The sequence below is a fragment of the Pan paniscus genome, chromosome 19 (genome assembly GCF_029289425.2).
Source record: "Pan paniscus chromosome 19, NHGRI_mPanPan1-v2.0_pri, whole genome shotgun sequence".
In the NCBI taxonomy this organism is placed as follows: domain Eukaryota; kingdom Metazoa; phylum Chordata; class Mammalia; order Primates; family Hominidae; genus Pan; species Pan paniscus.
In genome coordinates this window covers 35,407,690-35,422,835 of record NC_073268.2, presented here as the reverse complement: position 1 = coordinate 35,422,835, position 15,146 = coordinate 35,407,690, and the positions used below count along the sequence as shown (strand labels likewise).

At 47.6% G+C, this 15,146-nt stretch overlaps 1 protein-coding gene across 4 annotated transcripts in view; it reads left to right on the top strand.

Annotated features, from left to right (window-relative positions):
• The window catches only part of PIPOX (pipecolic acid and sarcosine oxidase), a 106,654-nt gene that overhangs the window by 84,189 nt on the left and 7,319 nt on the right, over positions 1-15,146 (top strand). For 2 of the 4 annotated variants that reach the window (XM_034942179.3, XM_034942180.2), the window contains one exon: positions 10,078-10,226. In XM_034942179.3, the coding sequence (XP_034798070.1) occupies positions 10,078-10,226 (149 nt within the window). Of the gene's footprint in view, positions 1-5,907; positions 6,016-8,024; positions 8,563-10,077; positions 10,227-15,146 lie in introns of those variants that run through there. The other 2 variants (XM_055102093.2, XM_003812699.5) reach the window with 2 other exon arrangements.

The following is a 15,146-nucleotide window of genomic DNA, read 5'->3' as shown; positions in this document are numbered from 1 at the left end:
TAAGAGATACAGCATGCAGAGATCTATTGTATGTATTTTGCAGAAAGAGGGGGAAGAATGAATAGGGCAGAGGAACGTATTTGAAGAGATAATGGCCTGAGTTTTCCAAAGCACATGAAAGACACCAGTCCACAGATTCAAGAGATGTGACATTCCAAACATGACAGTCCTGTCTAAACCAGCAGCCAGGTGAGAGAGGAGGGAGGGGTACAGCTGAGCCTTCCCAGCTCTAGCATGCTTAAACTTCCCATAAAAACCCCAGTGAGAAGAAAAAGCTCTAGGCTTCTCAACAAGAAGCAAAGCCTTCTGGCTTTGGCACCAAAAATTCCCTGGCTCTTCTAGGCCTTTCTCCCTTTTCCACTGCCTGAAGGCCTCTTCCCTAGCTAGGTCCTGGTTTCCTATTATCCATCCATGAAGGTCTTCCCTTATTTTTATTTAGTTATGTTCTTACTCTCTCTCTTTCTTTCCTTCTTTCTTCTCCTTCTTCTCCTCCTTCTCCTCCTTCTCTTTCTCCTTCTTCTTCTTCTTCTTCCTTTTTTTAGAGACAAGGTCTTGCTATGTTTCCCAGGCTGGACTCAAACTCCTGGGCTTAAGTGATCCTCCCATCTCAGCCTCCAGAGTAGCTGGGACTACTGATGCATGCCACAATACCACGCTAGGCCTTACCTTAAACCTCTCTTTCTCTCTTGACTTCAAAGGAAGGAAGGGGACCCAAGGCAGAAACAGAAAAAAGAACAGAATAAGAAACAGTGAGAAAAAAGAGTGAGAAAGATGTGTCTGCAGGCATCATGGCCGAGAGATGGGCCAGACTGGCTTAGGGGCCAGTCTGGAGGCAACAAGCAGAAGGTGGGCACTGAAGAAGGCTTAGAAGTTGTTATCCAGAATTCTGCTTTCCTTTCCTCCTTTTTCTCAGGCTTCCCTTGGATTCTCTGCCTCCATGACCCTATGGCTGGCGGGATAGTGTGGGGAAGACCTGAGTTTGCATATCTGTCTATGTTCCCTAATAAACAGCGAAATCAGCAGGTCTGGCTGCAGAGCTAGGAGGGGAAGACCACATCTACCCAGAAAGGAGACTACCAGAGGGCCCAATGCTGGAGTTAATCTTCCTGCATGCTGCTGAATTTTTGTTGCCCTGTCACCTATCAAGCCAACCCAGCTCATGCAAAAGCTGTTTACTTTTCCTGCTCCCAATTTCCACTCTTTCCCCAACTCCCCACTTTAGGGTATAGTGATATCCAGGCTGTGAGGCACAAGAAAGACATGGAAAAGCATCTCTGCAGAGAAGGGAGGGAAAGCTGCCAACAGGGGACACATACCTCGTCTCCATCCCAGACACACCCTCACCTCCACAGAGAAACAGGACCACTTCTGAGCACTCTGATTTCTCATTTTTCCCACTGCCTGCTGAGCTTTAATGGGGCCTTCTCCAAAAGCCTAGGGGTAGAAATATACACACTCGGATGTACATGTGCATGAAGACACCACTTAATGAATACCTGGGGATATTTTGGGGCACCACAGTCAGATAAGTGTGCAAATATGGACATGTCTTTATGTAGGATTGACAGAGAAAGACCTGGAAATAAGGCTAAGAAGATTCCATTGTTTACCTGCTGGGAAGTTTCGCCTGGAGACAGATGAAAGCCACTCCACCCTCCTTTTCCTTTTGTCCCAGTGCATTTCCTTTTGTCCCAGTGAGGTCTGAGGGTGCTCATTCGTGAGTTTATCCTGCCTGCCCCTCACTTCCAGGCTAAATCATGACTTTGTATTTTCTCGAGGTTATGGTCTTAGTTCCCAAGACTTTTCTTATTTTCTGCCCTCCCCTGGAGTCTGCCTAGCAACTGTACTCTTGTATCTTGAGGGAGAAGCATTGACTCTAATATATGTCATTTAACAAATACAAAGGAAGCAGAAACCAGGGTCTCTGGGTGTTCAATCCCCTCCACCTCCTGGTCTGAAGGTGGGTGCTGTCCTGGGCACTCACAGAGGGCGCTGTCAGCCTTTGATAAACCTTGCCGGGCCAGCCCAGAACAGGCATCTCGCCCTCCCTGAACACCCAATAGCAGACAGCTAGAGAGCTTTGTGACTCGAGGGCACCTATGAGAGCCAGAGAAACTCACTACCTATCAGTAAACAGGAGGGGGTGCCTTCTTATTCCCAAATGTCTCCTACACACCATGGAATACTATGCAGCCGTCAGGGAGAAGGTGCCCACTCGGTATGACTGATGTGGATTGCCAAGATAAAGAAAATGAAAACACCAGGGTGTTCTAGTACCCTACTTTTGAGATGAATAAAAGAGAATATACTGTATATGTTTGTCTACCCATGAACATCTCTGGAAGGACACAAAAGAAAATAGCAACAGAGTTGCTTGCATCTGATGAGGAGAACTAAGCAGCTGAGGATAGGGTGGAAACAGACGTCCTTTCCACAGTGGTCTCTTTCGTACACTATGTTGTTCTATATGTATGTATTACCTACAAAAAAATGACAATGAAAAGAAGGCTTTTTCTCCTTAAAGAGCTTGGGGGAAGGCAGGCATGCAAACAATTACAATGCAATATGCTCAGTGTTATTGAGATGCGCAGGGTGGGAAGGGAGTATAGGAGAGAGACTGTCTAAGGGGGCTTGGGGGTGTCGGGGAATTTGGAAGAATCACACCAAATGCTAAAACCTCTCTAGGCTCAGCGTTGCCCGGGCATAAAGGACACAGTGAGAAGGGACCTGAGACGAAGCTGCAAGAGCAGGTAGAGGCCAGAGTGTGAACCGCCTTGTGTGCCAAGCTAAAGAATTTAGATTTTATCCTAATAGGAAATAGGCAGCTATTAAATAATTTTCAGCAGGGAGTGACCAGTTCAGATTTGCTGTTTAGAGAGATGACTCTGGCAGGGATGCGGAGGATAGATTAAGAGGGGCTAGGATGGGGCGGGGAGAAATGTTTTGGGGTTAATGCAATAATTTAGGTAAGAGATGGTGGGTAGGTGACCCCGGGGGCAAAGGGAGGGAGGATGGCAGAGAAGAGATTAAACCTGAGACTTGAACTGGGCCGGCGATGTGTATAGAGACCACGCACAAAGCCTGCTCTGCCGCTCTCTGTTTTCTCACGCTGGCATCCTCTGCACATTTGGATGCCCCAGATGCCCCAGCAGCTGGCTGGATGGGTCCAGGGAGCCCTTCCTGGTCTGCCTGCCTGCCTCCTTGCCCCAGGCTCCTTGGCAAAGCAGAGCAGGGAAAAGAGAACAGAAGCGTTTCTCTCGCCATCCAACTCCTAGGTCTCTCATTTATTCCTTGCTCTCTCCGGATTCGGGTCCTCTCATTATTTCTGATCTGTACAGCTTGCCGCTTCCCTGGCTCAGCTCTCCCACCCCCGTCTGCAAAGTGTCAATCAAGCCATCAGATGAGCAGCTCAGCCTCACATCCTCAGCGTCTCTGCCCCAGGACACAAGAAGCGATTGCTGACACACACAAGCAGCAAGGTGTAAGGCTGCTGGCTCTCCCTTTAATAGTCTTCCGATCCAGAATGGGTGTTAAAATGGAATTTGAGTGGATAGCGTCTCTCTGCCTGTCCCTGTCAGGACAGCCGCAAGGACGGGCAACCCTGAGAGAAGGGGAAGCCTTCAGAAGTCGATTCGCTTTTCATTTCAAGGTTGGGCCATGGCCAGTGTCTGCTTTCGGAGGAGCTGTTTGAAATTCTTAACGAGAAGCAGAATGCTTGAGTCCAGGAATCCAGGGCAGCCTTGTGAAGTAGGGATGGGGAAATGGAATTGTCATTTTATCTCTGAAGGGATATTGTATTAAACAAAGTGGGGGTGGGGGTATGGGATACAGAGACGCTTTGTAGCTTCCCTGGAGGACTGAACAATAAGAAATATCGAGGGCAGCAGGAAGAACTGAGATTAGAACAAAGAGTGAAATTCCCCAGGCCCTGGAACCAGGGGCCAGGGAGATTTGAAGCATCTGCTTCCCCGGGGGCTTGCTCCTTCTTTTACAAATTGTGAATGGATGTGTGGTTTTTATAGAATGCGGCAACTAATGAGCATGAAGCTCAATTACTCCACCAAGTTCTCTTTCGATTTTTGATCGCACGTACACAGAACACTTGGTTGCAGTGTGTGTGTGTGTGTCTGTTTGTGTTCTGCTTGCCTTTCTCAGGATTATCTCATACACACGTTTCTGCATAGCAGAGTCCAGCTTGTTATTTGGAATAGCTACGTAGTATTCCATTGTGCCAGCGAGCCAGAGCTTGTTCAGCCATTCCTTGTGGTTGAGTTATTTCCCATTTTTTTATATTGTAAAAGCACAGATATCAATATCTTCATACCTTTGTCTCCCCTTGGGATATGGTTCCCCAGGTTGAATTTCTAGGTCAGAAGGTTTGAGCTGTTTTACCCGGATTGCTGTGTGTTGCCTCAGCCACCTCCAGGAGATCCTGACAACCCAAATTGCCACCCTCCTCTATCTCTGTCCCCACAGCACTGACAACATAAGAGGTTGTCATTTTTATTTATTTTTGCTAATTTAATAGGCACATAATAGTACCTTGAAGTTATTTAATTCCCATTTCTTTCATTGCTAGTGAGACTGGGCACACTTCCATGTGAGGATTTATTGTCTGCTTTTCCTTGTACGTAAACTGTTCATCTCCTCTGACATCTTATCAAGAGAAATCTGGGGGCTGATCTTATATATTTATATCAAGCCTTTACATACTCAGATAGTACATTTTTCTCGGTTATGTCAGCCATTTTTTATTCTGGGGAGCTGTCCAGTTGTGATGTGGATGCTGGCCTGTTCCGGGGGGTGGGAGTGGCATATGGAGTTGTGAGGATTTCTGGACTCTTGAAATATACATACATACACATATATATATATATATATATACTGGGTTTTTTTTTTTTTAGAAGAAAAAAAAGCCAAGCATGGTAGGTTTTGCTTGTAACCTAGCACTTTTTTTTTTTTTTTTTTTTTTGTAGGCAGGCTTGCTCTGTCGCCCAGACTGGAGTACAGTGGCACAATCTCGGTTCACTGCAACCTCCGCCTCCTGGGTTCAAGCGATTGTCTTGCCTCAGCCACCTGAGTAGGTGGGATTACAGGCCTGCACTACCACACCCGGCCAATTTTTGTATTTTTAAGTAGAGACAGGGTTTCGCCATGTTTGGCCAGGATGGTCTTGAACTCCTTGCCTCTAAAGATCCTCCCACCTCGACCTCCCAAAGTGATAAGATAACAGGCGTGAGCCATCACACCCAGCCAGTCCCAGCACTTTGAGAGGCCTACGTGGGCAGATTGCTTGAGCCCAGGAGTTTGAGACCAGCCTGGGCAGCATGGCAAAACTCTGTCTCTACAAAAAATAAGCTGGGCGTGGTAGTGCACTCCTGTGGTCCCAGCTACTCAGGGGGCTGAGGTGGGAGGATCAGCAGAGCCCGGGAATTTGAGACTGCAGTGAGCTATGATCACACCACTGCACTCCAGCCTGGGTGACAGACTGAAATCCTGTAACAGGAAAAAAAAAAAAAAAGATAAAGAAAAATCCAGTCCGATGGCACCTCCTCTCTGGGCTCCTGTTTTCCTAAGAACAAAAGGGCTGGGCTGAGAGGACAGCCAGTTGCCAAGATTAGTCTGGGGGATTACTTGTGGAATGAGAAGCATTGCTGGCGGCCTTGGCAGGCCACTGTATGGAGGCAGGGCAGCTCCCTGTAGTCATGTGGGTTTCCTGGACCATTATTTTCTCCCACTCATTGTGGGAGAAATAGCAAAATATTGAAATCGGAATCATCATTACAAGTTCTGACTCATCCTCAGTAAAGCACAGTGGTTAAAGGAACGGATTCTGGAGCAGACAGACCTAGGTTCACAGCTCAGTGTCTTTCTTTTCTTTCTTTTTTTTTTTTTTTTTTTCCATAGAGCTGGAATCTTGCTCCATTGCCCAGGCTGGAGTGCAATGGTGTGATTATAGCTCACTGCAGCCTCAAACTCCTGGGCTCAAGTGACCCTCCTGCCTCAGCCTCCCAAGTAAGTAAGACTACAGGCATGCACCACCATCCCTGGCTAATTTTTAACATTTTTTGTAGAGATGCGGTCTTGCTATGTTGCCCAGACTGGTCTCAAACTTCTGGCCTCAAGTGATTCTCCCGTCTCGGCCTCTCAAAGTGTTGGGATTACTGACGTGAGCCACTGTGCCCAGCCTCAGTGTCTTTGTATACCAGGGGTGTTGCTTTGGGTAAGATAGAATCTCTCTAAGCCTTCACGTCTTCAGCCATTAAGTAATATTTTGGTTATGGCTGTGTAAAAAACCTCTCCAAAATGTTGTGGCTGAAAACAACAACCATTTTATTCTGTTTCATGGTTTTGTGGATCAGGAATGAAGCTTGACTGGGTGATTCTTCTGCACTATGCAGCATCAATTGGGTCACTTGGTACTATTTGGCTGGTGCTAGGCTGGGCTGGAGGAACCAAGATGACTTCACTTTTCTTTGAGACAAGGTCTTGCTATGTTGCACAGGTTTGTCTGGAACTCCTGGCCTCAAGCGATCCTTCCTGACTCAGCCTCCCAAACCAAGATAACTTCATTCTTATATAGGGTTCTCCACCTGGTGCCAGGTCCTCTCCATGTGGACTCTCCCATAGGGTGCCTGCACTTCTAACATGGTGGCTCAGGGCTCAGAGAGTAAGGGCTCCTTGGCCAGGTGCGGTGGCTCATGCCTGTAACCCCAGCACTTTGGGAGGCCGAGGCGGTTGGATCATGAGGTCAGGAGTTCGAGACCAGCCGGGCCAATATGGTGAAACCCCGTCTCTACTAAAAATATGAAAAATTAGCTGGGTGTAGTGGCGCTCGCCTGTAGGCCCAGCTACTCGGGAAGCTGAGGCAGAAGAATCGCTTGAACCCACGAGTCAGAGGTTGCAGTGAGCCAAGATAGTGCCACTGCTCTCCTGCCTGGATGACAAAACGAGACTCCCTCTCAAAAAAAAAAAAAGTAAGGGCTCCAACATAAGAAGAGGAAGCTGCCAGTCTCTTTAGGGCTGTGCCAGAAAGTGTCATGGTATCACTTTTGCCATATTTTATGGGTCAAGCAGTCACAGAGCCTGTGATAGAAGGAGTGATAAAGAATTTGGGGCCATCCTTAATCTGCCAAAAGTAGGCATAAAAATACTCCTAAGCCAGGTGCAGTGTCTCACACCTGTAATCCAAGCTTTTGGGAGGACGAGGTGGGAGGATTGTATGAGTCCAGGAGTTCGAGACCAGCCTGAGCAACACAGTGAGCCCTCGTCTCTACAAAAAATAAACAAAATTAGCTGAGCATGGTGGCATGCGTTTGTAGTTTCAGCTACTCGGGCGGCTGAGGTAGGAGGACCCCTTGAGCCCAGGAAGTGGAGGCCACAGTGAGCCGAGTTCGTGCCACTGCACTCCAGCCTGCGTGACAGTGAGATCCCAGAGATCCTCTCAAAAACCAAAAATCCAAAAACAAAAACCCGCAGAAACTCCTAGGGCTATGAGGATTAAATGAGATAACTCATGCAGAGGCAAATTTACCATGAAGCAAATGAAACTTCAACCATGGGGGTCCTTAATTGAACAGTTTCTTCCACATCTGGGCATCTAATTTTGTATTAATAATTCTCCTTTTTTCTTTTTCTCAAAGAGGACCCTCGAACTGTATGAGAATCAAGCCCTACCCAAATGCCAGTATCAGTACTTACTAAGCATACTGCCTGGGACAGAGAGATGCTCAACACGGGGCCCCTCCAGGCACTGGGGTGGCCTGGTCCCCTCTCTGTGGCTGAGGAGAGGGCTCCTCCTCTCACTCTGTCCTTTCTGTCTTTTCAGGATCATTTCTTCTTTCTTCAAAATGAAAGTAAAACATGCTGGGAATAATTTCATAATTACAAAACTGCCCTCCCAGTTGGCCCCTGCCTCTACCCCGTGACCTCACCACCCACCAGGGAGGTGGGTCTTATTCTGGGCATCGTGCCAAGTTCTTAGCGGGGCCCTCTAGAATCTCTAAAGCAAATCAGGCTGCAGAGGGGAAAACCAGCAGGGGGAGGCAGCATTCCCGGTGCCCAGTATGGTCTAGGAGGCATTGAAATTCCAGGGCCGAAGTCCTGAGACAAAGATCATAATGAGACAGGAAGGTGGCAAAGGAAGGAGCCCATTTGCATGACAATAATTGAGCCAAGAATAGAAAGCCACAGGGATGCAAGGGTGAGGCTGGCGGCTGAGCTGGGCTAAACCTCACAAATCAGACTACCCAGCTCTGCTCCGCAGGGGAAGGGAGACCGAGCCCTGGGCCAGGCTTGGCAGGGAGGGAAGGGGGAGGACACGACCCCAGGGCATTGTGGGAACACTGGCCAGGCTGGACTTTGCCTTCCTCCTCGTCCTTTAGCCGGGAGCCTGTCTTTGCTTGCCTTTGCCTTTGAGGCTCTGTGGCTGTGGGGCTGAGTGGCATCATGGCGGCTCAGAAAGATCTCTGGGACGCCATTGTGATTGGGGCGGGGATCCAGGGCTGCTTCACTGCATACCACCTGGCCAAACACAGGAAGAGGATCCTCCTGCTGGAGCAGGTACTGTGTCCCTTCTGCACCCCCAGCTGTAAGGACTGTCCTACCCTCCTCCCCTGCAGAGGGGTTTTCAGAGCCAGCAGGCTACAGGGCAAGGCCAAAGGGCCTGAATCATCAAAAATTCTGTGTAATTTGTATCTTAGCTGCCTAGTGTGTTTCATGGCAATTCAAAGAAGTTTCACATCCCTCATACCCACATTGGGTTTCTAGGCACATTTCCTCTTTCTACTGCTTCCCAGTTCCTGCCCTTGACCAAGCGTCCTAGGCCCTGTTCTCTTCCTTCTCACGACTCTTTCCCTTCTGTGCCCAAATGGTTGATCCCCACCCCAGAAAAATAATTGGTTCTGCTCTAGGTAACCTAAAGTAAAGACAATTTTGCCTAGAGGCAAAGGTTGATTTATCAGCCTAAGAGGTAGGATTCTGTCTTGCATATTCCTGGCCTCTCACACCAGAACCCAGCAGAAGCTTCTGTTTTTTTTTTTTTTTTTTTTTTGCCACCTCCAGATAATAGCAGCCTCCTTGTTTGACACATGATAAGTGAGACTGAGGCCTTATTTTTCCTGCTACGCAGTGCAGTCTGCAGTGACCACTGCATATGTGGGTGGGCCCTGTGTGTCTGCAGGGTCCTTCGAGGACAGGGCCACCCAGCTATCCACTGCAGTGGGCTCTCCCTTTCCATTCTGCCTGCAGCTACCCAGGCTGGCTATGGTTTGCTCTTCTTGGTAATGAGCCAGAGTAGTTAGAAACCTTCTTCATTTCTCTATCAGTTTTCTCAAAGCCCAAGGGATTCCTGGTTCATCCTCTCAGGAAACTCATTGTTGCTGAATCCTGAGGTGGTTCTCTTACCCTGAGTGATCTGTAGCCACAGAGAAATAAAGTCAGCATCAGTTTCCTTGTTCATAAAATGAAGGGGCTGGAGTAGTTGAACTGGAAGGTTTTTTCTAATTTTGCTTCTTTGTGAATCTAAGTGAGGTGAGATTGCAGCAGGATGGTTGAAGACTAGCTAACAAAAGAACTTCTGGATGTGAACAACGTTAGCAAAAAGGAAGCCTAAGTTAGTGCTATTGAAGAACTTCTATCTTGATTGCCAAGTCAGTAAATTGGTCATAAAGAGAGAATTTGGAAAGATTGTATGGATTTTTTTTTGTGGAGGGACAGGATCTCACTCTATTGCACGGGCTGGAGTGCAGTGGTACTATCATAGTTCACTACAGCCTCAAACTCCTGGGCTCAAGCAGTCCTCCTACCTCAGCCTTCCAAGTAGCTGGGACTACAAGTGCCACCGCACCTGATAGTTTTTAAATTTTTGAGAAGACTGGGTCTTGCTATATTGCCTAAGCTGGTCTTGAATTCCTGGGCTCAAATTATCTTCCTGTGCATAATCCTTCCCCAGATTGTGTGGAAATATTTGAAGGATAAATGGCTCCTGGTTGACAGCACATGCTGATATGGCTCTTAACGGGGGATGCAGTGTGAGGGGTAATGGCTTCCATCATCTCTCTTGTTTTCCACTTCCAGTTCTTTCTACCACACTCCCGAGGAAGCTCCCATGGACAAAGCCGGATAATCCGAAAGGCGTACCTGGAAGACTTTTACACCCGGATGATGCATGAGTGCTATCAGATATGGGCCCAGCTGGAGCACGAGGCTGGAACCCAATTGCACAGGTGGGCTGTGGGAGGAATTCCTTGAATCATGGGGCTCTGCACCTGCAGGTACTTTTAGTGTGTGAAGTGGCAGTGCCATGGAACATTTGGAATGCAATGGGAGGGACACAAGGCCTCAAGAAGTACCAGATGCATGGAAGAGTTCTGCTGTCATGGTGGTCACCCCACAGGTCCAGCTGACTCTGGCCAGGCTCTGCGTTGCAGGACTGGGTTCAGACCATGTGTCCAAGGCTAGCAGAAGCAGTACTGGAAAGCCTGCTGGCAAGGCACCGTGTGGCAGATGCCCAGAGTGGACAGGAGTCTGCTGGAGTGTGTATTTTCAACTCTGTGGAGGCCTCTGCAACTCTTTTAGGGCAGGGGTTGAGATAGAGGAGGAGGAGGCTGCTTTCAGGAGGATTCTTTTTTTTTTTTTTTTTTTTGACAGAGTCTCACTTTTTTGTCAGGCTGGAGTGTAGTGGCGCCATCTTGGCTCACTGCAACCTCCACCTCCCGGGTTCAAGTGATTCTTCTGCTTCAGCCTCCCGGGCAGCTGGGACTACAGGTGCGCACCACCACACCCAGCTAATTTTTGTATTTTTAGTAGAGACAGGGTTTCACCATGTTGGCCAGGATGGTCTTGATCTCTCGACCTCATGATCTGCCCGCCTCGGCCCCCCTAAGTACTGGGATTACAGGTGTGAGCCACCGCGCCCGGCCCAGGATTCTTTATAGTCAAATCAATATCCTAACTTTTCCTGAGGGGTCCTCACCCCCTTTAGCAGCCCTATAAACCCATTTTGTTCTCTCTGAGTACCTTTTCCTGTAGGAACAAAATGGGGACGTTCCCCAGGCTGGATTGCTTGCCAGGGAGTGAGCCTCCACGTCTTTCTCTGCTGCCTTCATGGCTCTCTCCAACCCTTGACCTTTCAAACACTCATGGGAAAGAAAGCCAATAATCTGTGATGCAATGGGAACTTTAACCATCCCGCCTCCCTCCCACCTCCTCTGTGACTCTTAACTGAACTTCCTACAAACCCTGGCTCTACCCGATAGGGTGGTGGTTATTTTAATGGCCAGGAACCAAGAGGTTAGTGTTCTGTTGCAAAAATACCATTAACTTAAGAACAAAGTGAAATCCATTATGCAAATCAGCCAGGGCAGCTAATTACAGATTTATTCAGAGGCAGCTAATGCACCCAGCACCCAAATAAAGGAGCATGTCTTGCTGGTGGGTGGCCCGGCAGAGGGACCCCTCTCTGTCAGTTGTCTGTGAATACTGCTGAGCATCTTTTGCTAAAAGAATCGCCCTGGGCCTCAGAGGGCACACTTCCTCCTAGCACACAATGAGGCAACTAAGAGACGTTAGAGTGTCTGGAATCTTTCCGAGGGAGACGATTCTGGAGTGAGACAGGCTTAGGTTTGACTTTGTGCTCTATTCCACACCAGTTGTGTGATCTTGCAAAAGTTTCCTGACTTCTCTGTGCCTCACTTTTTATCATAGGGCTCTGAGAGGATTAAATGAGACTTTTGTGAAATACTTGGCCCAATGTCTAGCACCTTTCAATAAGGGGCAGTCCCTTATTGACCCATTCTGGGTCAGCTGCATTCTGTTCCATTGAGCAACAGTGGGAGGAAAGGCAGGAGGAGACAGATGGGTGCAACAACCACAGATACCAAGGGGAGTGGCAGCAGGAAAGAGGGAGAGGGATCCTTGGGTAGGAGACTCTCAGAAGTGCACAATCCTCCTCTTTGCCAGGAGGACAGGAATTTGGACGGGCTTTGGAACTGGACCTGGCTCTAAATCTCAGCTCTGACACGCTCAGCTGTGTGGTTTGGAACGAGCTGTTGAACCTCTGGTGAGACTCAGCTTTTTTCATCTGTGAAGTAGGGATACTAATACCTGTGTCATGGTGCTGGGGTGAGGATAAGTAGGTAATGGGCTTAGAACAGCACCTGGAAAACCATCTTCCTCCTCCTCCTCACCATATATGTAGTGTTTACAATAAGAAACTAGGCTGGGCACAGTGGCTCACGCCTGTAATCCCAGCACTTTGGGAGGCTGAGGCAGGTGGATCACCTGAAGTCAGGAGTTAAAAACCAGCCTGGCCAACATGGTGAAACCCCGCCTCTACTAAAAATACAAAAAGTAGCCAGGCATGGTGGTGGACACCTGTAATCACAGCTATTAGGGAGGCTGATGAGGCAGAAGAATCGCTTGAACCTGGGAGGCAGAGGTTGCAGTGAGCTGAGATCACGCCACTGCACTGCACTCCAGCCTGGGTGACAGAGTGAGACTCCGTCTCAAAGAAAAAAAAAGAAAAGAAAAGAAAAGAAAAAACTAAGAGTTGCCTAAGTACCTGACACCTATAACTCATTCCATTCTCCTCACAATCTTATGAGAGGGTTGCTGCCGGGTAGTCAGGGTCTTATCCCATTAATGCAAATCACAGAATTACTATACTCTTAAGTCTAGAATAGAGGTTGGCCAGCTTTATCTATAAATGGCCACGTAGTAAGTATCTTAGCCTTTGCAGGCAACGTGGTCTCTGTTACAATTATTCAACTCTGCCATTGTAGTGTGAAAGCAAGATGTAAATAAATGAGCCTGGATGTATTCTAATACAACTTTATTTATAGACACTGAAATTTGAACTTCATATAATTTTCATGTGTCACTCAACATTATTCTTCTTTGGATTAAAAAAAATCAACAATTAAAAAATTTAAAAACCATCTTGGCTCATGGACCAGACCAAAACAAGCAGAAGGCCAGATTTGGTCCCTGAGTGGTAGCTTGCTGGCCCTGGGTGTGGAAGATACCTCAAACTGGTTAACTTGTCCATTTCTGTCTCCAAATAAGTTCATGCCTAAATCATCCCAGGTCAAAAGACTGCTACTATGCATTTAAAGACAGGGAAATATCACAGCCCTTCTTAAAAGACCATTCTGATGTCTCATAGCCCCAGTTACGAAAAATGAAAAGTAATGTGAATATGCTTTAAAAACCTCTAGAGTGCTAAGTATTCTTACTACTGTTGTTATTATTCTATTATTATAAGTCCTTTCTTATGGCTAACCTAATGTACTCAGGCACACCAATTTATTTGGTTCTTTTACTTAGCAGGGACACAGAGCAGATACTTCCCATTCTCAGAATGGTATCTGAATACAGCTCTACTACCTTTGGGCTAAAAGCCATTCTAATTCCTTTAGCTTTTACTGATTCTTATTTTCTAAATGATTCATCATCTGTGTGGTTCTTACTTTTCCCCAGGTTTTTCTAGAAGAACCAGCACAATGCCATAATACTACTGATAGATATGAGCATACTTAATGCTATTTGATGATGATTAAAAAAAAACCTTTAGGAGTTGGCAGTTCAGGTGGTTGTCCAGTGCTTTTCATTCTGTTCAGCTGCTTCCTGTGACAGCGGCATACTAAACATGGGTGGGTTTGGGACATTTGCATATATTCTGGGAACAGACAATGACACATGTGTCAGATCACAAGGTCTGAATCTTTTGTGATGTGTACAGCCAGGACGCTGATTCCAACAGCAAAACCCAGCTCCCTGGCCCATCTCTTTCCTGCCCCGCCTTCTCCCTTTGAGTCCTACTATCTAGCTCCTGACCTGGGCTGCCCCTGCTTAGCTGACAATATCAGACAAGATCACAGCCGTAGGCAGTACAGCTGCTGGCAGAACCTGGTGGCCCCCTCTGCAGCTGCTGTTTCTTGTGTCTGCGAAGTGTCTGGCTTGTCAGCCACATCCCCTCCCTGGAGCAGTCTTTGTTAACCAATTCCACCTCGGCCCACTGAACGGAAGATGAAACGCCTAGAGCTCCTCCAAAACCAACAAAGGCAGCAGCCATTACCAAGTCCCCATTCGAATCCCTTCCCCAAGGTGACTCAGAGCTGGCTTGCTGGGCATTTTTAACCCACAGAGGGGAGAGCTGAAGCTTGGGATGGGAGATGGCAGGTGCAGGGAGAGCCGTCTCCTCTCCCAATTCCTCCCCACTCCATCCTACACCCTGTCCTGCTACAGTAACTGGTGGAAATCCTTGATCACCAACTCCCTACATCATATCTGAGGCATTAGTTGGGCCATAGCAGAGTCAACAAGGCCCTCGGGAGGAATCTTCAATTACCTCTTCCTAGTGCTGGATCAAGCTAGGGTCAGGAGGAAGGAATAGTTCATACCAAATGCTCTTGACTCAGCTGTTGGGCATTCTGGGAGGTGGGAGCTGCACTCTTTTCTAGGGTTCCCTGGCAACCCATGTGCTGGCTTTCAGTCCTTCTTTGTAGCTAGTCCTGACCATTCATTTCCCGGTCATTTTTTATCCTGCTGATGCCCTTGTCTCCTCTCACCCTTCTCCTTCCCAAACTTACAGCCCAGGTCTAAGCAGAAAAAAGAAGACAGGGAGGCCACGAACACAGGGGTGAGAAATTGATGCAGAATGAGCAGTCTATTTGTTGGTATCTAGAAAAAGCCATTAAGAAAATAAGCACTTAAATGATTTTCAATCTGCCCATGGAAGCCATCTATCTTCATACTGGGAGGAAAAGGCCCATTCTCCAATCCCGGTTTTGACTGACTGGTTTCCAATTCTCTAAGCATTTCCCATAGGAGCCTCTCACCTATCTCCCATAATCACAGGCCTTTGCATTTCCAGGCAGTGTTTTACATTTATTTCCGATTTGCTCATAATGGTCAAAAATCTCTCTCCAATCCAAGGCATTTCTCCAGCAGCGCACGGTTTCCCTCAGGCCAAATAGCTCAGCTGTGATCCACGGAAAATGAGAATTTCCCAAACACATCTTCGGACTAGGGGAGGGTCTGGCATCACACATTCAGATGGAAAATTTCCCACTGTTATATCAATATCTGGGCTAAGAAAGAAATGCCACAGGGGCAGAGAGCTGGAGCAAAATGATTACAATCGG